Consider the following 19,679-nt stretch of genomic DNA (forward strand, 5'->3'; position numbering starts at 1 on the left):
ATATTGTGTGGCAGAGGGTAGTTATGGTATATACATAACTTTCTAATAATCCTACCTGATAATGGTCCGACAGATGAACAATACTCAAGAAATGCCGAACGAGTCTTTTGAAAACCACTTCTCTTGTGGATGAGGTAATTCCCTTCAGATTGTTCCAGGATATCTTAGATACTCCTCTCCTTCTATATGTTAATTTTTTAATTGGTCTTGCCTCTATAGTCCATATATGACAGCTATTCTGAGGTATTTTCCGGTTGTTATTGTATCCAATGTTTTATTGCCAAACTCATAACCTATGCACGTGCAGGACATTACATTTATTTACTTGCAGTGTAAACTAGACCAATCGTGAACTACAATGAGATTTTCACTCTGCAGCGGAGTGTGCGCTGATATGAAACTCCCTGGCAGATTAAAACTGTGTGACCGACCGAGACTCGAACTCGGGACCCTTGCCTTTTGCGGGCAAGTGCTCTACCATCTGAGCTACCGAAGCACTACTCACGCCCGGTACTCACAGCTTTACTTCTGCCAGTACGTCATCTCCTACCTTCCAAACTTTACAGAAGCTCTCCTGCGAACCCGTGTTAAGATTAGCACGGTCTTAGAGTTTTTACGTACGTATACAATATCAATGTTAAGAATATAGCATAGTTTTTCCAGTACTTCCAACTTTCACTCGAAAGTAAGGCCTTTTTCCGATTCTTGCAATAGTTACGTAGTATGCTGCCCGGTGCGAATTGAAATACCGTAGGATTCTGCTCGGCTTTCATACTGCCGATCTGCTGCAGCGAGTTCACTGGTAGCTGCAGATGAAGGACGGAAGGAGCCGCGCCGCCGCAGTGTCTTCCCACTGGCTGCCTACAAGCTCTATCTAGTTGTTGTGTAAAACCGCTTTCCCTAAAATATTGTGATCTGGACAAATCCGTCTGTTTTCCTTTTTGTCTTCTGTGACAAATGTCTGAAATCATCAACGCTTCATAACTAAGTACTTTTCTGTCATAGAGGCAGAAGAATGGATGATTTCAAATTTAAAATTTTTATGTACTGTAGTATTCTGTCAGATGAATATTTCTGTGGGATCTACTGCTCCGCTTGCCGCAAGACGAACCGACGCTTGCTCGTACTTTGTTCACTAAACGAGAGTGCGACAGGGCGAAGTGAAGGAAAACAGCATTAACCTGGGACTCGTTCTCCTCTGCTCTATCTCTTATTGACGATGATATTGAACTGAATGTCTCTGGATGTCTGTTTGTGCAATCCGTAATGATTTTTGTACAAAATCTTCCTCGATCTCGCAATGCGTGATCATAAAACATGTTTCACATTTCCAGAACCGAACGGAGTCAGTGATATTGGCCAATAACTATGTGTGTTTGTTGAAAACGCGGTTGACCTGCCCTTTTTTCCAGGTGCTTATGGCCTTTCGTTGGCCAACTAACTACGAGAAGTTGCTGTTCAAAGAGGAGCTATGACCAGTACTCCATTCTTCGGCTGCATATATTCCTGTGTGTGATTTCTGTTCTAAAGGTACTAGAAATTTGCGTACAGTAAACGTATCCCATGGCTCACCACATGTAAGTTCTCATAGCTCTGCGTGGTAGTAAGGAACTGGTGCAATTGAAAGTGGGCATTAATGTTAGACAGGAAAAGTTAACTTGAGCTACTGCTTCTTGGATTATTCACTTGTTAGTAAGTTGGCAACACCAGGGATCGTTTCAAGAATAGCAGCATTTTGCAAAAAAAAGAGGCTCTGAGCACTATGGGACTTAACTTCTGAGGTCATCAGTCCCCTAAAACACACATCCATGCCCGAGGCAGGATTCGAACTTGCGACCATAGCGGTAGCGCGGTTCCAGACTGTAGCTAATAGAACCGCTCGGCCACCCCAGCCGGCAGAATTTTGCACAAAAGCTACAAAATTCAGAGCTTAGCGCTGTGCGGTGAATAGAGGAACGAGTTTATTGGTATCGAGCCTTCCGACAACATACACCCAAAGTGAAAACTATGGGAATGGCAAAACTGCTTGCATCTCGGAGAGACATATATTCCTCATCAGATGCCTCCCGTATTACAAGCATGGAGATATCTACCGCCAACAGGATGAAACGGAAAAGTGTATCAACTGCAGAGGCTGATGGTTGTTTCAGTAGACAACATTATCATTTAACGAGTAAAATAAACTGACTTGGGAAAGACAGAAGGCAAGTGATGTGACAAAACAGTAATTGTCTCGACCTGAAACTACGATATCACCTGTCGGGCTTGAACTGTGATGTATTGGTGTTGTGGCGGGTGACGTCACACGTGTGCGGAGCGTTTATTTGTTTTCGTTAGGGACGTTTGTATTGTCACCTTATGCTGTGTTTGTAGTCTATATTGGATATATACATAGTGGTGCAAATTTTGATGGAATGAGCATGTTACTGGATCACTCAGTTTAGTTACTTAAGAGAAAGATGAGTTTACGGTGTTCTCCGCTTACGCTCCTAATCAACTAGAGTTTAAACGTTATCTGTGGTTGTCTTGGTAACGTGAGTACACAGTGATTACAACTTATGTGAACTTCGGCACATATTTTTTTCAATGGTTAGCCAACCTGTAATGTAATGAAATTAATAACTTAGCGAACTCTAATAGTAATATTACTGAAATAAGGAACGCTGATAGATCGACAATAAAGAAAAACGAATGTCTTCAGAAGGTTATGGTAAATGAAGCCTGGTTATTCTAACGTAAAGTGTGATGAATGTGATGTTAGTATTTGAAAGCAATGTACAAAGATGTAGCAGAACTAGTTGAGTTGGGTTGCCTACAGAATGAAGTCGCCAGATCCAGGTTAGCGCGTAACAACTCACACAAAAAGTATTTACGAGTAATTTCAGGGATTTTGCAATTTTCTATTGAGCTGTAATTGTGAAAACATGTTACTGCATTTTGTCCATCTCGCAATTTAAACCTTTCTGTATCGGTATGGAGTATTCGTTGTTGTTACCATATTTCGTTAACTTTCCCGATATTTGCTACTTGTACTGGTATTACTTTTTCGCTCTCTATACTGATATATCTTTTTGTTTTCTGTATTAGTGTCTGGCTTTTAAGTTAGTTTATATTTATAGAGTGATATCTTCGATACCAGTTGAATTTATCTAATTTGATGCTTTACTTTTGCACTTTCTATGCAGACCTCTGCATGCTATTCTTCATCGTATTCTTCCGGTTGTTTTGTTTTGTATACGTCAGAATTTTTGGGTCTCTGTGGCTTTTACTTGAGAAGAAAACTCCCCAGATTCCCCTTCAGGCCCAATATTTATTATTTTGAATTTTTAAGTATCTGAATTAATTTTTATATTTTGGTTTGATAGGAACTGTTGAATATGACGTCCTAATCGCCATATTTAAATCAAAGTTGTGTTGCATCTTGAGGCTAGTGATGATGTTATTTATCAAAGTGGACGGGTGTTATCGAAGGCTCTCGTCTTCCCCAATAATTCACCATACTTAAGACACAGTGCCGTACCCCCGGCCGCGAGAGTTCGCCCCTGTTTGGTCTTAGGAGGGAAGGGGCGCACACAGCGCCAGCTGTCACCTCCACATGAAATCACGCCGGCCACAGCTGTTATTCAGTTTAATAAAGACGTAATGCGTTTTTACGTCGCAGGCTGACAGTTATTGGACGGGTGAAGTAATTGCATTGGTTAAACGCTTGAGCGATGTGATGTGGTGCTGTAACGATATAACAACACAAGTTTTCGCCCCAGATGTAAGCATTCCCGTTATACAGTAGTAGGCAGGCATAAGTTCTCTACATTCAGTAATTTCCTGCAGGCGATATTATCGAGTGCGCTACTGCCAAGGCACCCATGTTGGTTAGTTTGATTCTGTTTAGAGCGAAGATAACAGAATATCTTGTAGTAGTGAATCCTGTCGTAGGTGTTCTATAGATGAGCAGGATGAAGCCAGAGCATTGTCGACTTGGACTACTCTTACATGGGCTGAGTTACTTACGAGAGTGTATACTGTGGAAAGTCATTTAGACTTCTTATGAGAATTTTGTGGATTGTCACCGGGAGACGTGTGTGGAACTCTTTAAAAAACGACCAACGTTTATTTCCCGTATTACTTATAGGACTATTCTACGAGATGTATGAAACTAGTACGATCAGGAAAAACACATAGTTTGTTAGATGGCAACTGACGATACATCAGGGTATTATTTTGGTCCCTTCCTGGGTTAAAGGAAACATGCTAATAGTCACTGTTACAGAAAGTTATTTAAGTACAGTTACTGTTGGTGATTACTTTGATTTTTGCAGTGTTATGTGTTATGTGATTCTTGTGAATTTTACAAAATGCAGTAGTTTTGTTTTCACAGTTTGGCTTAGGAGGCCAAAAGTTTCCTTGTGAGACGCTCACAGTTTCTCTGAGAGATAGCTACAGAATATCCGACAATCGCAGAGGAGGAGTGCTCCAAGCTGCAACTGATTTGGAAATTATTGTATAGTTCGACATACTTTGACACTCGACAGGAAGGCCGGCCGGGGTGGCCGAGCGGTTCTAAGCGCTATAGTTGGAACCGCGCGACCGCTACAGTCGCAGGTTCAAATCCTGCCTCGGGCATGGATGTGTGTGATGTCCTTAGGTTAGATAGGTTTAAGTAGTTCTAAGTTCTAGGGGCTGATGACCTTAGCAGTTAAGTCCCATAGTGCTCAGAGCCATTTGAACCATTTTTTTCGACATCAAGACGTCTCAACATTCCATTTCTTGTGATGGAAACAGGAACTATTTGCAGGAAAAGTAGTTATATATGACCTAGTTAACGAATAATAACTTACTACGCGTACATAATGTTGTTAAGTAAAACTGCAACAGTATTCGTTACATGGGACCTTTTCAGATTCTAGTAAAATAATACAAATACGTGTAGCCGTTCTGAAACTAAGACCGTATTTGAGCTCATAAATCCAACAAAGAAAGGTTCTCAAGCAGCACTGGAGCCTTCTCATATAACGAGTTCTGACAGCTGCCATCTAAGAACTTTGTGTCGAATTCACCTGAAACACCGCAAAAAGGGTAAAGTATCGTTATATGAATAACTACACCAGCAACAGAGATGTTCAAAAACTATCACGAATTAGTAATTACAACCAGGAGATTTATCGATTTGCATTGTGTTAATCCCCACTTGAGAGTGAACCATGACTTTGGTTTTATTTCAGATACTTCACTGCACATTCAAATGGCCATACTAACACTCTCATAGAATTTAAACTTTCGCTTAAGTTTTCTTCAGATATCATTTTTATTTCGTTTCATCATCCTTCAGTTAATGTAAATCAACCGTTCACAAATTTAGCTAACTTTTCTCATCTTCGGAATATGAGATACCTATGTTCGTCCATCCATTTAACAAATGGGTCGTCCAGTACCTTTAAATTCTACGGCTTCGTGCGCTGTGTTTTTTTAACGTCACCAGTTTCCACTTTTGAAGTAACAGATCAAAGTCCTCCCGATAGGTTCGTCTACTCCCATGTAATGTTAGCAAACAGGGGGGATTGGTGAAGTTTTATTCCTACCGGACCTGAATATCATGTAGCCCATACATGTTTCTAGTGCGGCTTATTAAATTTAAATTGTATCGAATGAAGAATAAGCTAAAATGCATCAGCTTATTTGTTGTGGTGGCAATATATTTAGAAAATACGTTTTGGTGAAATAAATAAAAAATGAAATAAAAACGTGTTCCTTCTGCAACAGCATTTTCCTCTGCAACATTAGCCCCGAAAGTAAATTTAACGTCATAACAAATCATAGTGCATAAGGGCCAAAGTATAAATAGCAGCGGTGATGAACTCTCTCTGAATTCTCAGTCGATCTTAAGGCACCATTAATACCTTTGTTTACTTGTTTGAGGTTACTACCAAATGCTTTGCCAATGCAGTTCAGTGAATTGCAACATCAGTTTGATTACACTAAGCGTGCTTTGATTTATGTATCCCATGCAAAGACGCTCGTCATGCTTCTGTTATAAGCAGCATCTGAGTTTGTTTACATACCTACTACTTCATAAACAAATACACAGATAAGCCAGAACGTAATGGCCGCCGATCTACTGTCGATATAAATCCGTTCAGGCGATAGCAGCTACACGTGGCGAGGAATGACTGCTAGTCAGACAAACGCACGGTGCATGTTGTATATCACAAGGGGAAGAGCGTGATGGAATGGAGTGTGTTGAGCGCTTCGATGAACACAGTCCCGATTTCCAGTTGATGTGTTGGCTCTCCAGTTTCGACACATCTAAACCCCATCGAAGACATCTGGGAATGAGGGGTCAGAGCTCATGGCACCCCTCCCCGGAATTTACGGATTTAGGTGACTTGTGTGTGCAGATGTGATGCCATCTCCGTCCTCTGACCTACCAAGGCTTCACTGCATCCCTGCCACGACACGTCCACGTTGATACCCGTGCCAGAGTTGGGCATACCGGCTGTTAGGTAGATGCTCATAATGTTGTAGCTGATCAGTGTAGTTTCTACGTTAAAGTATAGACAGTCGTTAATGAGTGAAAAATTTATGCTGAGGGCTTCAAATGTTGATTACCTTTTAGTTCCTGCGTGTGTAGTGCCATATTACTTGTGGCTCACTGTGTCGAATAGTAGATGTCGGGATTATGGAGACTACTTTGTTGTCCTTAGGAGCAGTGATTTTGTAGTCACTCTAGTCTCTAGATTGTTATCATTAATGTCATTGATTTTCGTACTCTTTTTAGAATTATACTTAGTGTCAATGATATTTCTGTTAAACGTAGTTGGCAAATACTAATGTTGCACAAAACAGTTTCTTCCATTTCCATCGACGGAGAGGTAATGACAGATGCAGCTCGTATTGGGGACAGACTCGAACGAGTTTTATTCCGAAGAACCTTCCATTTGTTTCCATTAATCTACTAAGAGGAACCACCGAAATGTAGATCTTGTTGGTCGGAAAAGAATATGAACCACAGTCAACCCCAATGCGAGTCGTCTACATTACCATAACGCCGCCTGTTGCAAATAAAACAAATAACGAGACTTGTTATATCATCAATCCAAAGGTTTATTCGATTGGTAACTGTGGTTTCAGGTGGTATTGGCCGCGGTATCGCGGTCGCACATTTTAGCAGCCAGACGGTCTTCTCCAGACGTCGCGTTGGTGGCCAAGCGTCAACACATTCAGCGTTTGGCATGAGGCTCTCAAGAGCTGCGCGGTGTGATGTACAGACCTCCTAGGTGGGCGCGGAGGACACCGGAGTGATCTGCCGACAAATATAAGGTTCAAAATTATAAACGTCGCCCTATTATGGTGAGTTGATATAACATCTGCAAAGGAAAGTGCTAAATTATCGTTGGACCACATGTTAATAATTTGTCATTCTCTGTATCCATAGAAGGGATGTTTCTATCGTGCCAACTGATGAACCCTAGGATACCAATTAACACAAATATGAAAATTACCGACAGTGAATGTTTGCCTATTTACTCCTCCCGGAGTGTTATCTATCGTGGTGAAATGATCTACTAAATTATTGCATCATGATGGTAGATAGTTGTTACAAGGATCAGACTAGTTGTGAGTTAGTCGATATCTCACGCAGACGCATGTATTATCCTCACCTGAACTATATTCATTAAGGAACGGAGAGAATTGTGATTGTTGCTAAATCCATCCATACCAAAATAGAAGAGTTTCTTAAAACAAGTTGTGTAAATGTTCAGTTCAAATTCGGAGAGCTTCAAGGATAAATACTGGACAGAAAAATAAACGATTATGAAGCGTAAGAAATGGGATTAAATACCAAGTATAATCGAGGGAGGCTGAAGGTGAAACTGCGCTGAGAACTTGATAACTGTTATGGGGGGGAGGGGATATAGGAGAACGTTTTCTGAAAAGCTCTCCCACATCTGAAAGTGTAGGCAACGGTATTGTATGTACCATTGATTCTTGAGTTTATATATATCCTACCAATACTGGAGCTAAAAGATACGAATGCCACGAAAGGATTTTGTATCTGATCAGAGATCACAATTGGTATAAAAGAACAGCAGACTATGGGTACCGAGAAAGTTTATGGGTCGACCAAAAAATTATGTAGCCATGGTGAAATATCTAAACTGACTCCATTTCAGTTATATTAAAAATCGTAAAACTCTATACTCGAATAATATCTTGAAGATTCCCCTTCTGAAGGGAGCTACCATGTGATCATGAAACGAGAAATACACTTAGAAACCAAAATCTGTTGTCCTTTACACAGATCGAAGTACCACTCACCGTAACAGCACCGCCTTAATCCTCCTCCTGCAGCCGTCTCTGCAGCAACTCCACGAAAAAGGCGTCCAGTGAGAACTGACGCTCCTGTTGGAAAAGATCTTATTACTTTCACGTTAACTAACATGTGAAGTGATTCACAATTTGTGCTAGTTCCTGTCGTATAAAAGTATAACGAATTGCAACATTTACCACAAATTAGCACGGTTCAGGTATCGAAATTAAGAATATAGTAATTCAATTTAGTATCCAACTAACACAATTCGTTTCACATCTCAGATACTATTAATACCAACAAGTAACTAATATCCCATTATCTTTAACATTTTCTGTGTACGACTGGCTAATGATGTGCTTCTGAGGTTATGCCGTGTTGTTGTTCCTGCTTTACAGTCAACATTTCAACAAGTGACCGAGCCATTATCTTCAGATCGTGAGACGTTTCCTGACTGATATGAGTCAAGCAGAGAGTACATTACCGCAAAGTTCGCAGCACATGAAGTTGATGGCTGGGACGTCCGTTGAAGTATTGTGCACAAAATGAACACAACAATTCGGCCTAACACCCGGAAGCAGACCAGTAACTAGTATCATCTTCGAGAGTAAGTTATCATGTAATGAGAAAACGAAAAATTCACTTTGAAACCAAGTGCTACTTATCTCGATACTGTTTGTATTTCTACTAACCGGAGCAGGACGGACTTCTATCTCTTCCTGCAGCCGCTTCTGCAGAATCTCCTCAAAAAAGACGTCCAAAGTGAACTGACGCTCCTGTTGGAAAAGAACTTATTAGTTTTATGTCACCCAAAATGTGCAGTAATCCAAAATTAATACTAGTTTCTATCATATAAAAGTGTTACGAAGTGTTACATTTGTCATAAATTTAGCAGTGTACAGGTATCGGTATTTAATATCTAGTAACTCAATTTAATATCGAAGAAACACCAGCCGTGTGATGTCTCAGCAACAATTAATACTAACAAGTAACTAATATCCCATTATCTTTAACATTTTTCAGGGCACGACTGGTTAATGATGTGCTTCTGAGGTTATGCCGTGTTGTTGTTCCTGCTTTATGGTCAACATTTCAGTAACTGACCGACCCATCTTCTTCAGGTCGTGTGACGTTCCCTGACTGGTTTGAGTCCAAGCATCGAGAACACATTAGTGCAAAGTTTGCAGCACATGCAGTTGATCGCTGGGACGTCCGTCGAAGTAATGAGCACAAAATGAACACAACAATTTGGCCTAATACCCGGAAGCAGACCAGTTTCTAGTATCATATTCGAGAGTAAATTTTCACGTAGTGATAAAACGAGAAATTCACTTTGAAACCAAATGCTACTATTCCTACTACTGTTGTAATTTACACTCACCGAAACAGAAAGGACTTCTTTCTCTTCCTGCAGCCGCTTCTGCAGTATCTCCTCAAAAAACGAGTCCAGGGTGAACTGACGCTCCTGTAAGGAAAAGAACTTATTAGTTTGATTAGTCGTAGTGCATGCTTGGTAGTTCAGAGATAGCACTAGTTCTTTACATATACATGTGTTACAAATTCTTACATTTATTTCGAATTTTTGGCCTAGAGGCAGTGATAGTGAGTATTCACTGACTATCTGTAGTATCAGCTAGAAATCTGTTCTTCCGACATTCACTACCATTATCCTACGTATTATGAGTTCAACTGGAATGACAGAGGAATACAATGTAACTGTTTGGGCCACGGTCTTTTTATTACGAGCTCCTCCTCGTTCTTTGTCTGTAAAGAAAAGTAAAAGTGACTCTAACAAGTTTTGCTAACAGTTCCTGTTTCTCTGTTCTCTGACTACACTGTACATTTCCTTTGGTCAGCCTCATATTAAACACTGTCAGCAGGTAACTGGTTGGCAACCAGATGGTCTGCAATGTCGTCTTCAACCAGTCGATCGCGTTGGCAGCATATTTAGTGTGCCTCTGCCCCTAGAATATTTTTCACCATAATTCTTTTCAAATGGAGAGGGATGTTACCTTTCTCAAGCATCTGACATAGTTATTTGCTCAGTGTTAACAAAGACCACACCCAATTTACCGGAAAGATAAATGGTTAGAATCAACTGTCCATGTCTGGGGTCAGTGTTAAGTTTAATGGGCTTCAATACAATTGTCAGAATTGTTTAAACAGCATTCAGGTTCGGTTATCAACATTAGCTTACCTAATGCGACAAGTCCGGATATATTGTGGTAATAACACGGAGGAGAGGATCTAGGGCCAGTGAGATCCAGGGGAAAGAGCCAGCATAATGCAGCAAAGGAGCCCTGCAGGGAACACAGCGAGAGACACAGTGTGAGGCTGCCCTGCAGGTCAGAGAATATACGACTCTGACATGCTAAAGGCTTTTTCTAAGGGCATCATACTCAAGTTTTAGAATGACGACTATTGTGAACTGTTGAGTGACTAGCACATCCCACTTCGCTCCAGTGATCAACAAATCCATCCATCCATCAGTGACATTCATTGCTGCCGGTATTTTGTATCTGATCACGATCCAGAAGAGCAGTATGTTAACCACATGCTCCTCCATACAGTGACGTCTATCGTCTGACGATGACGAGGCGGTCGATCGGTACCTTTGGAACTTCAGAGGAATGATTGGACGGAGTTAGGTAGTTTGGTGGTATTTTATATAATCGTCACAATCATCACTCGTGCAGAGATGCCTATCTAAGACGTGTTATTTACAATGACGTGTCACATGGGATGTTTATAGCAAAAAAATATTCATTTACAGTTAATCGTGACAGTCTGTAACATCAACTGACCACGTTATGTACAATCAGTTAGCTCTCAGACCTTACTGCTTTGCGTGCTATGTCACTGCAATATAACGTGGCTCAACTTTACAGTACCCTGAACAGCGACCAAGTTGTTCTCCAGTCGCAGACCCTCGTCTTTCTCCCCTCCCAAACACCGGGAGAAAAACTTCTTCATGCGGTGGAACATTGCTGTAACGATAACAAACAGCACATTAGACATGACCAGACAATGTCTACGAGTAAGTTGTGCAGCAATGTCTCACAACTCGATCGCAAGAAAAACCTGGAACCGTGACGACATGTCTGTAACCTGAGATTTTGTAAAAAAGCAGCTGCTTGTATAAAAAACGACATGTACAGTCAATACAATTGATTGAGCTTATACATTCTATACTAGTCGAGAAATAGTTACTTTAATTTAGTGTCAGTAATTCGTAGAGCATGAATCAAAACAATAACAGTTATTCGAAGTTTAGGAATCGCGTGTTCATTAAGTGGTACTTTTACTCTGAAGAGAATACATTTGTTTTGATAGCAACTAGCTGAAGGCTTATCTATTAGACTAAATTTAATTAGCAAGTCATTACAATAATACAATAGTTTCATATATACATCTGCTTCGCCGGCCGGTGTGGCCGTGCGGTTCTAGGCGCTTCAGTCTGTAACCGCGTGACCGCTACTATCGCAGGTTCGAATCCTGCCTCGGACATGGATATGTGTGATGTCCTTAGGTTAGTTAGGTTTAAGTAGTTCTAAGTTCTAGGGCACTGATGACCACCGATGTTAAGTCCCATAGAGCTCAGAGCCATTTGAACCACTTTTTATATGGCTACTTCAGATATTACAACTTCAGATTTTTTCATCTATTACAGCATGATATGCGGAATATCTTCCCCTGGGGCAGGAACAAGAATTTGTTTTTTATGTGTGTTGGTGGTGGGATTAAGTTACTAATTAATAAACTACGCTACAATCTGATGGCTATACATTCCGCGGTATATGACGAGAATACGATTTTTATTGCTATCCATATTACCGAGTCAGTATATTCTCTCAGGCCTGCACTGTCCCTTCTTTGTGTCAGTCATCGAGAACCCTACATCTAAATTACACTTCAATGCCATGTGAGCTAAACAGTAAAGTGTACGACGTAATAACTATATCTGTGGTTGAAATTTACCCATCGGTTTCTACATGAAGAAAACTTAAAAATAGCTTATAAACAGCTAATAGGTTTAACATTTGACAGTGCTCCAAGATATTAACTGTACTTCCGTAAGCGACAGGAAAAGATAAAATTTTTGCTACAAATCCATGTCGACTCAGTATGACACTACACAGCCGGAACCTGTTTACGACTTTTCTTTTTCACCGACGGCAGAAGATAAAAGCATGAACCAACTATAGGACATACCGTATGTATGTGTAATCGAAAAGGGGAATGATAGGTGACACCATTCTATTTGTGGAACTAAGCTATAAATTTGAGAATATATCATTCCAGCAGTTGAACATTGGCAAAAACTCAGTGAGGATATCTCTCTCTACAAGTCAAGCATTCTCTGAACATTCTGAAGTTGCATTACATATAAAAAAAATGTACTGGAATGTAAATCGAGGACTGTTTTCCTTTTCCAATTCAGTCCCATTACTAGTAACATTTTGCGAAGTCACATCACACTATTTCGTAATGCTACAGTATTCTGATACTTCTCCACTACATACATAGTCATCTAAAAGCTTATTCGATAATCTAATTGCAGATGTATACTGAAAAGAAGTAAATGACAAATCAATGGCTCTTGCCTCTTGGTGAGTATAGTCTATATACCTCGCTTCTGAAACAGAGCGTTCGCTTCATTCAAAGCTTCTAAAGCTCCCCAAGAACTTGTTCCCGAAACACAAAATTCGACACTATAACGCCTGAATAAAAATTATAGAATCATTTACTCAAGAACTCAAGAAACTAATTCGTTTCGATACTTCAACTACTCCAGAGAATACGGAAGTCATTATTATGCAATGGTCCACCACAGTTAAGCTGATTCTTGTTAGCAAACCCTGCGATCAACATTAGGCAGCAACCTTGATGACTGCAGAGAACAACGTTGTACTGGAACGTCAATGGTTAAACAAGAACTGCAATGAAAATTCTCAGTAATTTGAATCTATATAAGACGAAATAATCATGTTTCAGCACTGACAAATATGCAGCGGAGTCTTGAATGTTGAAAACGTCCGTGCAGTTAATAAACTCCCAAGTGATCTAACAGTTAACAATACTCAGAGATAGTGCTTTAATTTCCTTAAGCAACAGGGAAGAAAGAATCTCATATTATGGTGCCAAGTCAACTCTGTATAACTCTACACAGTTGTAACCAGTTTCCTACGTGTTTTCCTCCTGGCAAACGGAAGATAATTCTAGCAGTATAACCCTGCAACGATCATAGGCAATATGTAAGTGTGATCGACGAAACAGGATGAACGGTTACACTGTTTTCATTGTGAAAGTAAAAATTAATGTAAATAGAGACCGCTCCGAGTCTACCACAACAACCACAGATAACTTTTACTAACAGTCCGATTATATTATTGGAGAAGGCGATAACAAGATAGACTATTATGGTCGAAAACAAAAATAAAAAATATTTTGTAGCGGAGGCGTTGTGCAGCTTTAATGAATGTTAACAACTGTGTTGTGAAATAGACAGCTACGACGGTACGATTCATTAGGGACCATCGAATTTGGTCTAAAATCGGCCCATCATCGGTCCCGAAAACCGTCTCAGCTATGCTTTCGCGTATATTGCAATAACAGTTATCAAACGTAGATAGCTCGACCATTGGTATTATCTGTATAGACATTACATTGGTAAAAATGTCTATGAAGTTAAATGGACATAATGGACATGACAAGTTAATGTCAATGACGGAACACTGTACATCCGGAATTGCTATTCCTATTACGCAAGTTCATAGCTGAGATCGATTTTAGGCTTGATGACGGTCTGATCCTCGACCGAAACATACATTCCTCATAAAATGTACCGTCATAGCTGTGATTGCATAATGCAGTTCTTTCGAAGAACATAAAAATGAAAGTAACGTGACTGCTCCAGAAACTGACTGGGCAGAAACCAAAAGTAAAAGTTTATAAAGCTAAGATCAAAATAACTATAAAATCGAATAATATCTTACACAAATTCCTCTAGAATAAACTCAACGGAAATATAACGAAAACACAAAATTTGATTCCAATAATTCGCTTAATCTACACAGATTAAACGAAGACAAGGGTACCAATCACACATCCACAAAATAACAACATAATAGAAATACAACATGCACAAATTCTTCCAGAATGAACCAAAAGAAAATATACGCTGCACCTATATAGCCCTAACAAAGACAGCAATACCACTCACATCCCCATATAACGACATAATCGATAAATAACACACTGGAACTATTCCATAATAAACCAAAAAATTATAAACCCCGCAAAAAGACAAAAAAAAGGAAAAGACGCACAAGAAAACTCTATATAACTACGACTTTATCGAAAAATAACACACACAAATTCCTCAAGAATAAACAGGACGAAAATAAATTCAAAAATTTGGTATCACACTACAAACGAACGTTAACAGGTCAAAAAGTACCATAGAACAAAAAGAATCATACATCAAAAGCGCGAGCCACTGGCAACAACAATAAGAACCCTACAAAACAATCGATTTCATATACGCTACCCCTCAGCGGCGTCACATTCGAAAAAAAGCAGCCAACTATTAATAAGTTAAAAAATTATGACTAACATTACGACTCGTTCCTCTCAGGACAACCTCTACAATGTACTTAGGTTCACGGCTAACAGCACCGCAGACAATTCTCCCATATTACAAAAATAGCTAAAGAATTGCAACAATCAACATGATGGATCAAATGGCTCTGAGCACTATGGGACTTAACATCTGTGGTCATCAGTCCCCTAGAACTTAGAACTACTTACACCTAACTAACCTAAGGACATCACACACATCCATGCCCGAGGCAGCATTCGAACTGGCGACCGTAGCGGTCACGCGGTTCCAGACTAGAGCACCTTTAACCGCACGGCCACAACGGCCGGCAATCAACATGCTAAAAAGTTATCATTAATCACTTCACTCACAAAAAATTATCTTCTGCTCTTAAGGTACTGCCTAACCTCACCATCGTATATCGTGCGAAATACGAAGCTGGGCGTTTGCTTCGCTGAGAGCTTCTAAAGCTCCTCGAGAACTTTAAAATATTTCGCTAGATATGCTCGAAACACAAAATACAACACTGCAGTACTTAATTCACAACAGAAGCTTCGTACACTCAATAACTCGCAGAACGAATTCGTATGAATACTTCGAGTACTCTAGAGAATACGGAAGTAATTGCTAGGCAACGGTCCACAATGGTTCAAGTGACATGGCATTGTTGTTAGCATACACTGTGATGAACATTAAGTAGCAACCCCGGTAACTACAGAGCACATCACTGTATAGAGACGTCGATATCCATGGTTAAATAAGATCAGCATGGAAATTTTAAACAATTTAAATCTATGCAAGACGAAATAGCCATGTTTTAGGATCGAAAGATATCCAGAAGTATCTAAATAATGAAACCGCCCGAACAGCCTATAGATTCCCATTGGAATTCTTATTTAGCAATTCGAGGAGCGTGAGAAGAGAAATGAGACTGACAATACTCTGAGGGATCTGGCCGCGCTTTGTTGTTCTACTGCTGTAAAGAACGGTTTGCAATCTCTTCTAGTTGCTGAGTACGCCGTCACATGGTTTTTGAAAGCGCCATCGGGGAAGTTGTGTTTTTGTTGCGTGTTGTAAAAGTGGAAAAGTGTAATTTAGAGCAATGTTATGCCATCACGTGTTAAACTTGGGGCACCAGCGAGAGTGATCCTCTTAGAATTGAAACAACCCTATGGGGAACATTCCTTATCAGTAGTCCAAGTTTCTGTGTGGCACAAATCATTTCTGGAAGGTCGAGAACACGTTGAAGATGGACCTCGTTCAGGGTAGACCTTCACCTTATAAAACCGACGAAAACGTCGAACGTATGCGTTCTCTTGTGACATCAGACAGGTGTGTAAAAATAAAGGTGAAGGATGACATGGTTAAACATTTTCAGCATGCATCAAATTTGCATCGGAGTTTTGCACGTGCGAAAGATTTATGCTAAACGGTGCCAAAAAACCTCACAACTGAGCAGGCAGAGAATGGAAGAAACGTGTGCGTTGTCCTCTTGAGACGACTGCTCATAGTCACGAATGGTTCCGTTGTATAATCACAGGTTATGAATCCTGAATTTCAAAGTACGACCCTGAGACCAAGAGGAATCTCCTCGACTGAAATGAGCTCGAATCATCAAGTCAAAGGCCGAAGCAAAACTGATTGGCTGTTTTGACAGATTTGCTTTTTTCCATATAGATTTGTTCATCCAGGACAAACCGTCAAACAGCTGTGTTACAACGATGTCCTGGAAAAGCTCAGGAAAGAGGTGAATCGCCGGCGTGAGTTGCCTTGCGGTTCTAGGCGCTACAGTCTGGAACCGGGCGACCGCTACGGTCGCAGGTCCGAATCCTACCTCGGGCATGGATGTGTGTGACGTCCTCAGGTTAGTCAGGTTTAATTAGTTCTAAGTTCTAGGCGACTGATGACCTCAGAAGTTAAGTCGCATAGTGCTCAGAGCCATTTTTGAAAGAGGTGCATCGAGTGAGATCAAACATTGCAGATTGGACGGCGCATCATGATAACGCCCCATGCCACATGGCCACTTCCATCACGGATTTTTTGACTTCAAAAGTCATTCCTGTTGTTCCACAGACCCCCCCCCCCCCCACCTATTCACAGAAACGTGGTAACTGTGACTTGTTTGTTTTTCCAATTTTGGAAAATGTCTTAAAAGGATTTCATTTTGGGACTCTGGAGAACATTTAAGAGCATATGACCGACATGGCAAAGGCCCTACCAGTTGAAGGCTTTCTACGCTTCTACCGATACTGAGGATCAACGACTTCGCTGGCCTATAGCTGCTGATGGGAACTAATTTGCAGGAGACATTATTGTCGTTTGAAAGAAATAAAACATTGGTATATTAGAAATCAGTCTCACTGCTTTTCTCACACGCCCCCTTCTCCAAGATATTGATTCACATATCTTGCGTAACAGAAGAGAAAAACTCTTTTGTTAAGCTGCCAGCTTCCCTCGATACCATGCAGTGCACTTGCCAGGAGTTCCAAAATAAATTTTTCTTCACACACGGAAAAAAATTCCAGCAACACTAATCTCCAGCATCGCAGGGAGTACGTGTGCGTAATTCACAAGAGAGAAAGATTGCTTACACCGTCATCATTGTGGAACTAAGCATTTAATTTGATAATACATGATGCATGGGGACGAACTTCGCCATAAACAAAGTACAGAAATCTGCCTCTACAAGTAAACATCCAACCTTTGAAACTGCATAAAAAAGTAAGACAATGTTCCATTTCACACTGCATACCGTTAATAACGGCATGTTCTGAGATGATACCACACTCCAGCACCCGCATCAACTTTCCAGTAATTCTCCGCTATATGCTCAGCCATTAACAAGTTTATACGATATTCTGTATGACAAATAAATAGGTGGCAGTTAAATCAACGGCTCATACCTCTTGCAGCACAACGCAGCTCGCCTCTGAAGCTGGGCGTTCGCTTTTCTGAAAGCTACTAAAGCTCCTCAAGAACTTTAAAATGTTTCGCTAGATGTGCTCGAAACACAAAATGCAAGACTGCAATACTTAATACACAACTGAAGCTCCTTACACTCAATAACTCGCAGAACGAATTCGTATGGATACTTCGAGTACTCCAAAGAATACGGAAGTAATTGCTACGCAACGGTCCACAACGGTTTACGTGAGATGGCAAAGTTGTTTACATACCCGAGATCCTCCCCTGGTAGCTGTGTGGTCAGCGTGATGAAAGTCATACCTAAAGACCCGAGTTCGTTTCACGGCTGTGTCGGGAGATTTTCTCCGCTCAGGGACTGGGTGTTGCGTTGCCCTTATCATCGTTATTTCATCCCCATGGACACTCAAGTCGCCGAAGTGGCGTCAACTCAAAAGACTTGCACCAGTCGAATGGGAGGCCCTAGCCACACGGCATTTCCATTTTATCAGTAAACCGAAATCCCAGTAAAGCAATAACGTTTAGCAACGGGGATATAAATGTTAGATAACCACTGAAACAAAATATTATATAAGTCAATTGTACATTTCAACTTTTCATAAAATAGCATCGAAGCATAACGACGTCGAATGCTGATGCCCTCGATCCCGCTTTTAGTGATGTATTGAAATGTTATGTCACGCGTAAGAATTGATTCCTTCAGCGCATGTGACTTCCTCCAGATTCGACGTCCGTTTGTGTGATTCCACTAATTGTTTCCTAGTGTAGTGATTTTCTATATTGAAAGCTGGTTGTCAAGGGAAGGCCGTAATCATTTACTATTGGTTGCCTTTAACAGTTACACACATTTATTATTAAAGAGGTAGTTCCAGACTCAACAATAAATTAAAAAATACCACGCTTTATTAATGAAGGAATAAACGACAGTGTAAATAATAGTGTTTTCGGTGCGTTACAATTTAGCAAATCACCATAAAATCCTGATACTGATAACGTTTTAAAAGAAAAAAAATAAGGCACTGTGATGATGACTGAAGGCCTTACACTCCTAGAAAGACGGTAAATTAAGAATGTTTAAGAACTCGCTGCAATTACAACTTACAGGTATTGAAATATTAAAAGTAAGAGCCCACAAACACAGTAGAAGGTATCAGACGCCACGAATGGCAGAAAATAAGGTTTTAAGGCTTACTGCTAAAACAGAAATATCGAATTAATTTTTCAGAGCAAATGACCACAATCATGACTGAAGGCCTCACACGGCAGGAACGGAAATTATATAAAAAATTTAGAAACCTACTGTAAAACAGCAAATAAAAGCAAAGGATAATTAAAAGAAACAAGCAATTGACCACGAAACAGGTGAAATAATATGATGGTAATCTTGTAACACAACCCTTACACTGCTAGATTTATTCCAGAGGCGGCCAGAATTATTAACTAGACATACGTAATGTTTTATTGTAGGCATTACAGGGTATGGTAATAAATAATACAGTAATAAAACACAAGGACCAGTCACAGACGATACCCCAGGAAATGACCTCTGAGAAGGTCCGGCAACAAAAACCTTCGCGTGCGATGGAACAACACGCCAAAGCCGGAACCGTCGGAGTGCACTACACCCCCAGAATACTGTGCTCAGAGCGCCCAGAATGAGAAAGGGAACACTGCCACCAGAGTAGAAGAATCACAAACGGCCTACAATCAAGAAAGCTGTCAAAACTACACAACCTACCGGACAGCAGCGGCAGGACGAGGAAACGTACACTGTTGTTACATACACTAACCCCCAGGGCAGGTAACTGGGGCGTTAGCGGCCACCAGGCAGGAAAAATACCGCTGGTTGAA

The 19,679-nt window shown here is 40.5% G+C and overlaps 1 protein-coding gene across 1 annotated transcript in view; it reads right to left on the reverse strand.

The window, feature by feature from the left end:
* Positions 1-8,328: 8,328 nt before the first annotated feature.
* LOC126416837 (uncharacterized) overlaps positions 8,329-19,679 on the reverse strand; it is a 92,902-nt gene continuing 81,551 nt past the window's right edge. Inside the window, exons 5-7 of the mRNA XM_050084719.1 lie at positions 9,687-9,770; positions 8,998-9,081; positions 8,329-8,397 (exon numbers count right to left, since the gene is read on the reverse strand). Coding sequence (XP_049940676.1) covers positions 8,329-8,397; positions 8,998-9,081; positions 9,687-9,770 — 237 coding nt within the window. The remainder of the gene's footprint in view (positions 8,398-8,997; positions 9,082-9,686; positions 9,771-19,679) is intronic.

Source organism: Schistocerca serialis, chromosome 8 (assembly GCF_023864345.2).
Source record: "Schistocerca serialis cubense isolate TAMUIC-IGC-003099 chromosome 8, iqSchSeri2.2, whole genome shotgun sequence".
Lineage (NCBI taxonomy): Eukaryota > Metazoa > Arthropoda > Insecta > Orthoptera > Acrididae > Schistocerca > Schistocerca serialis.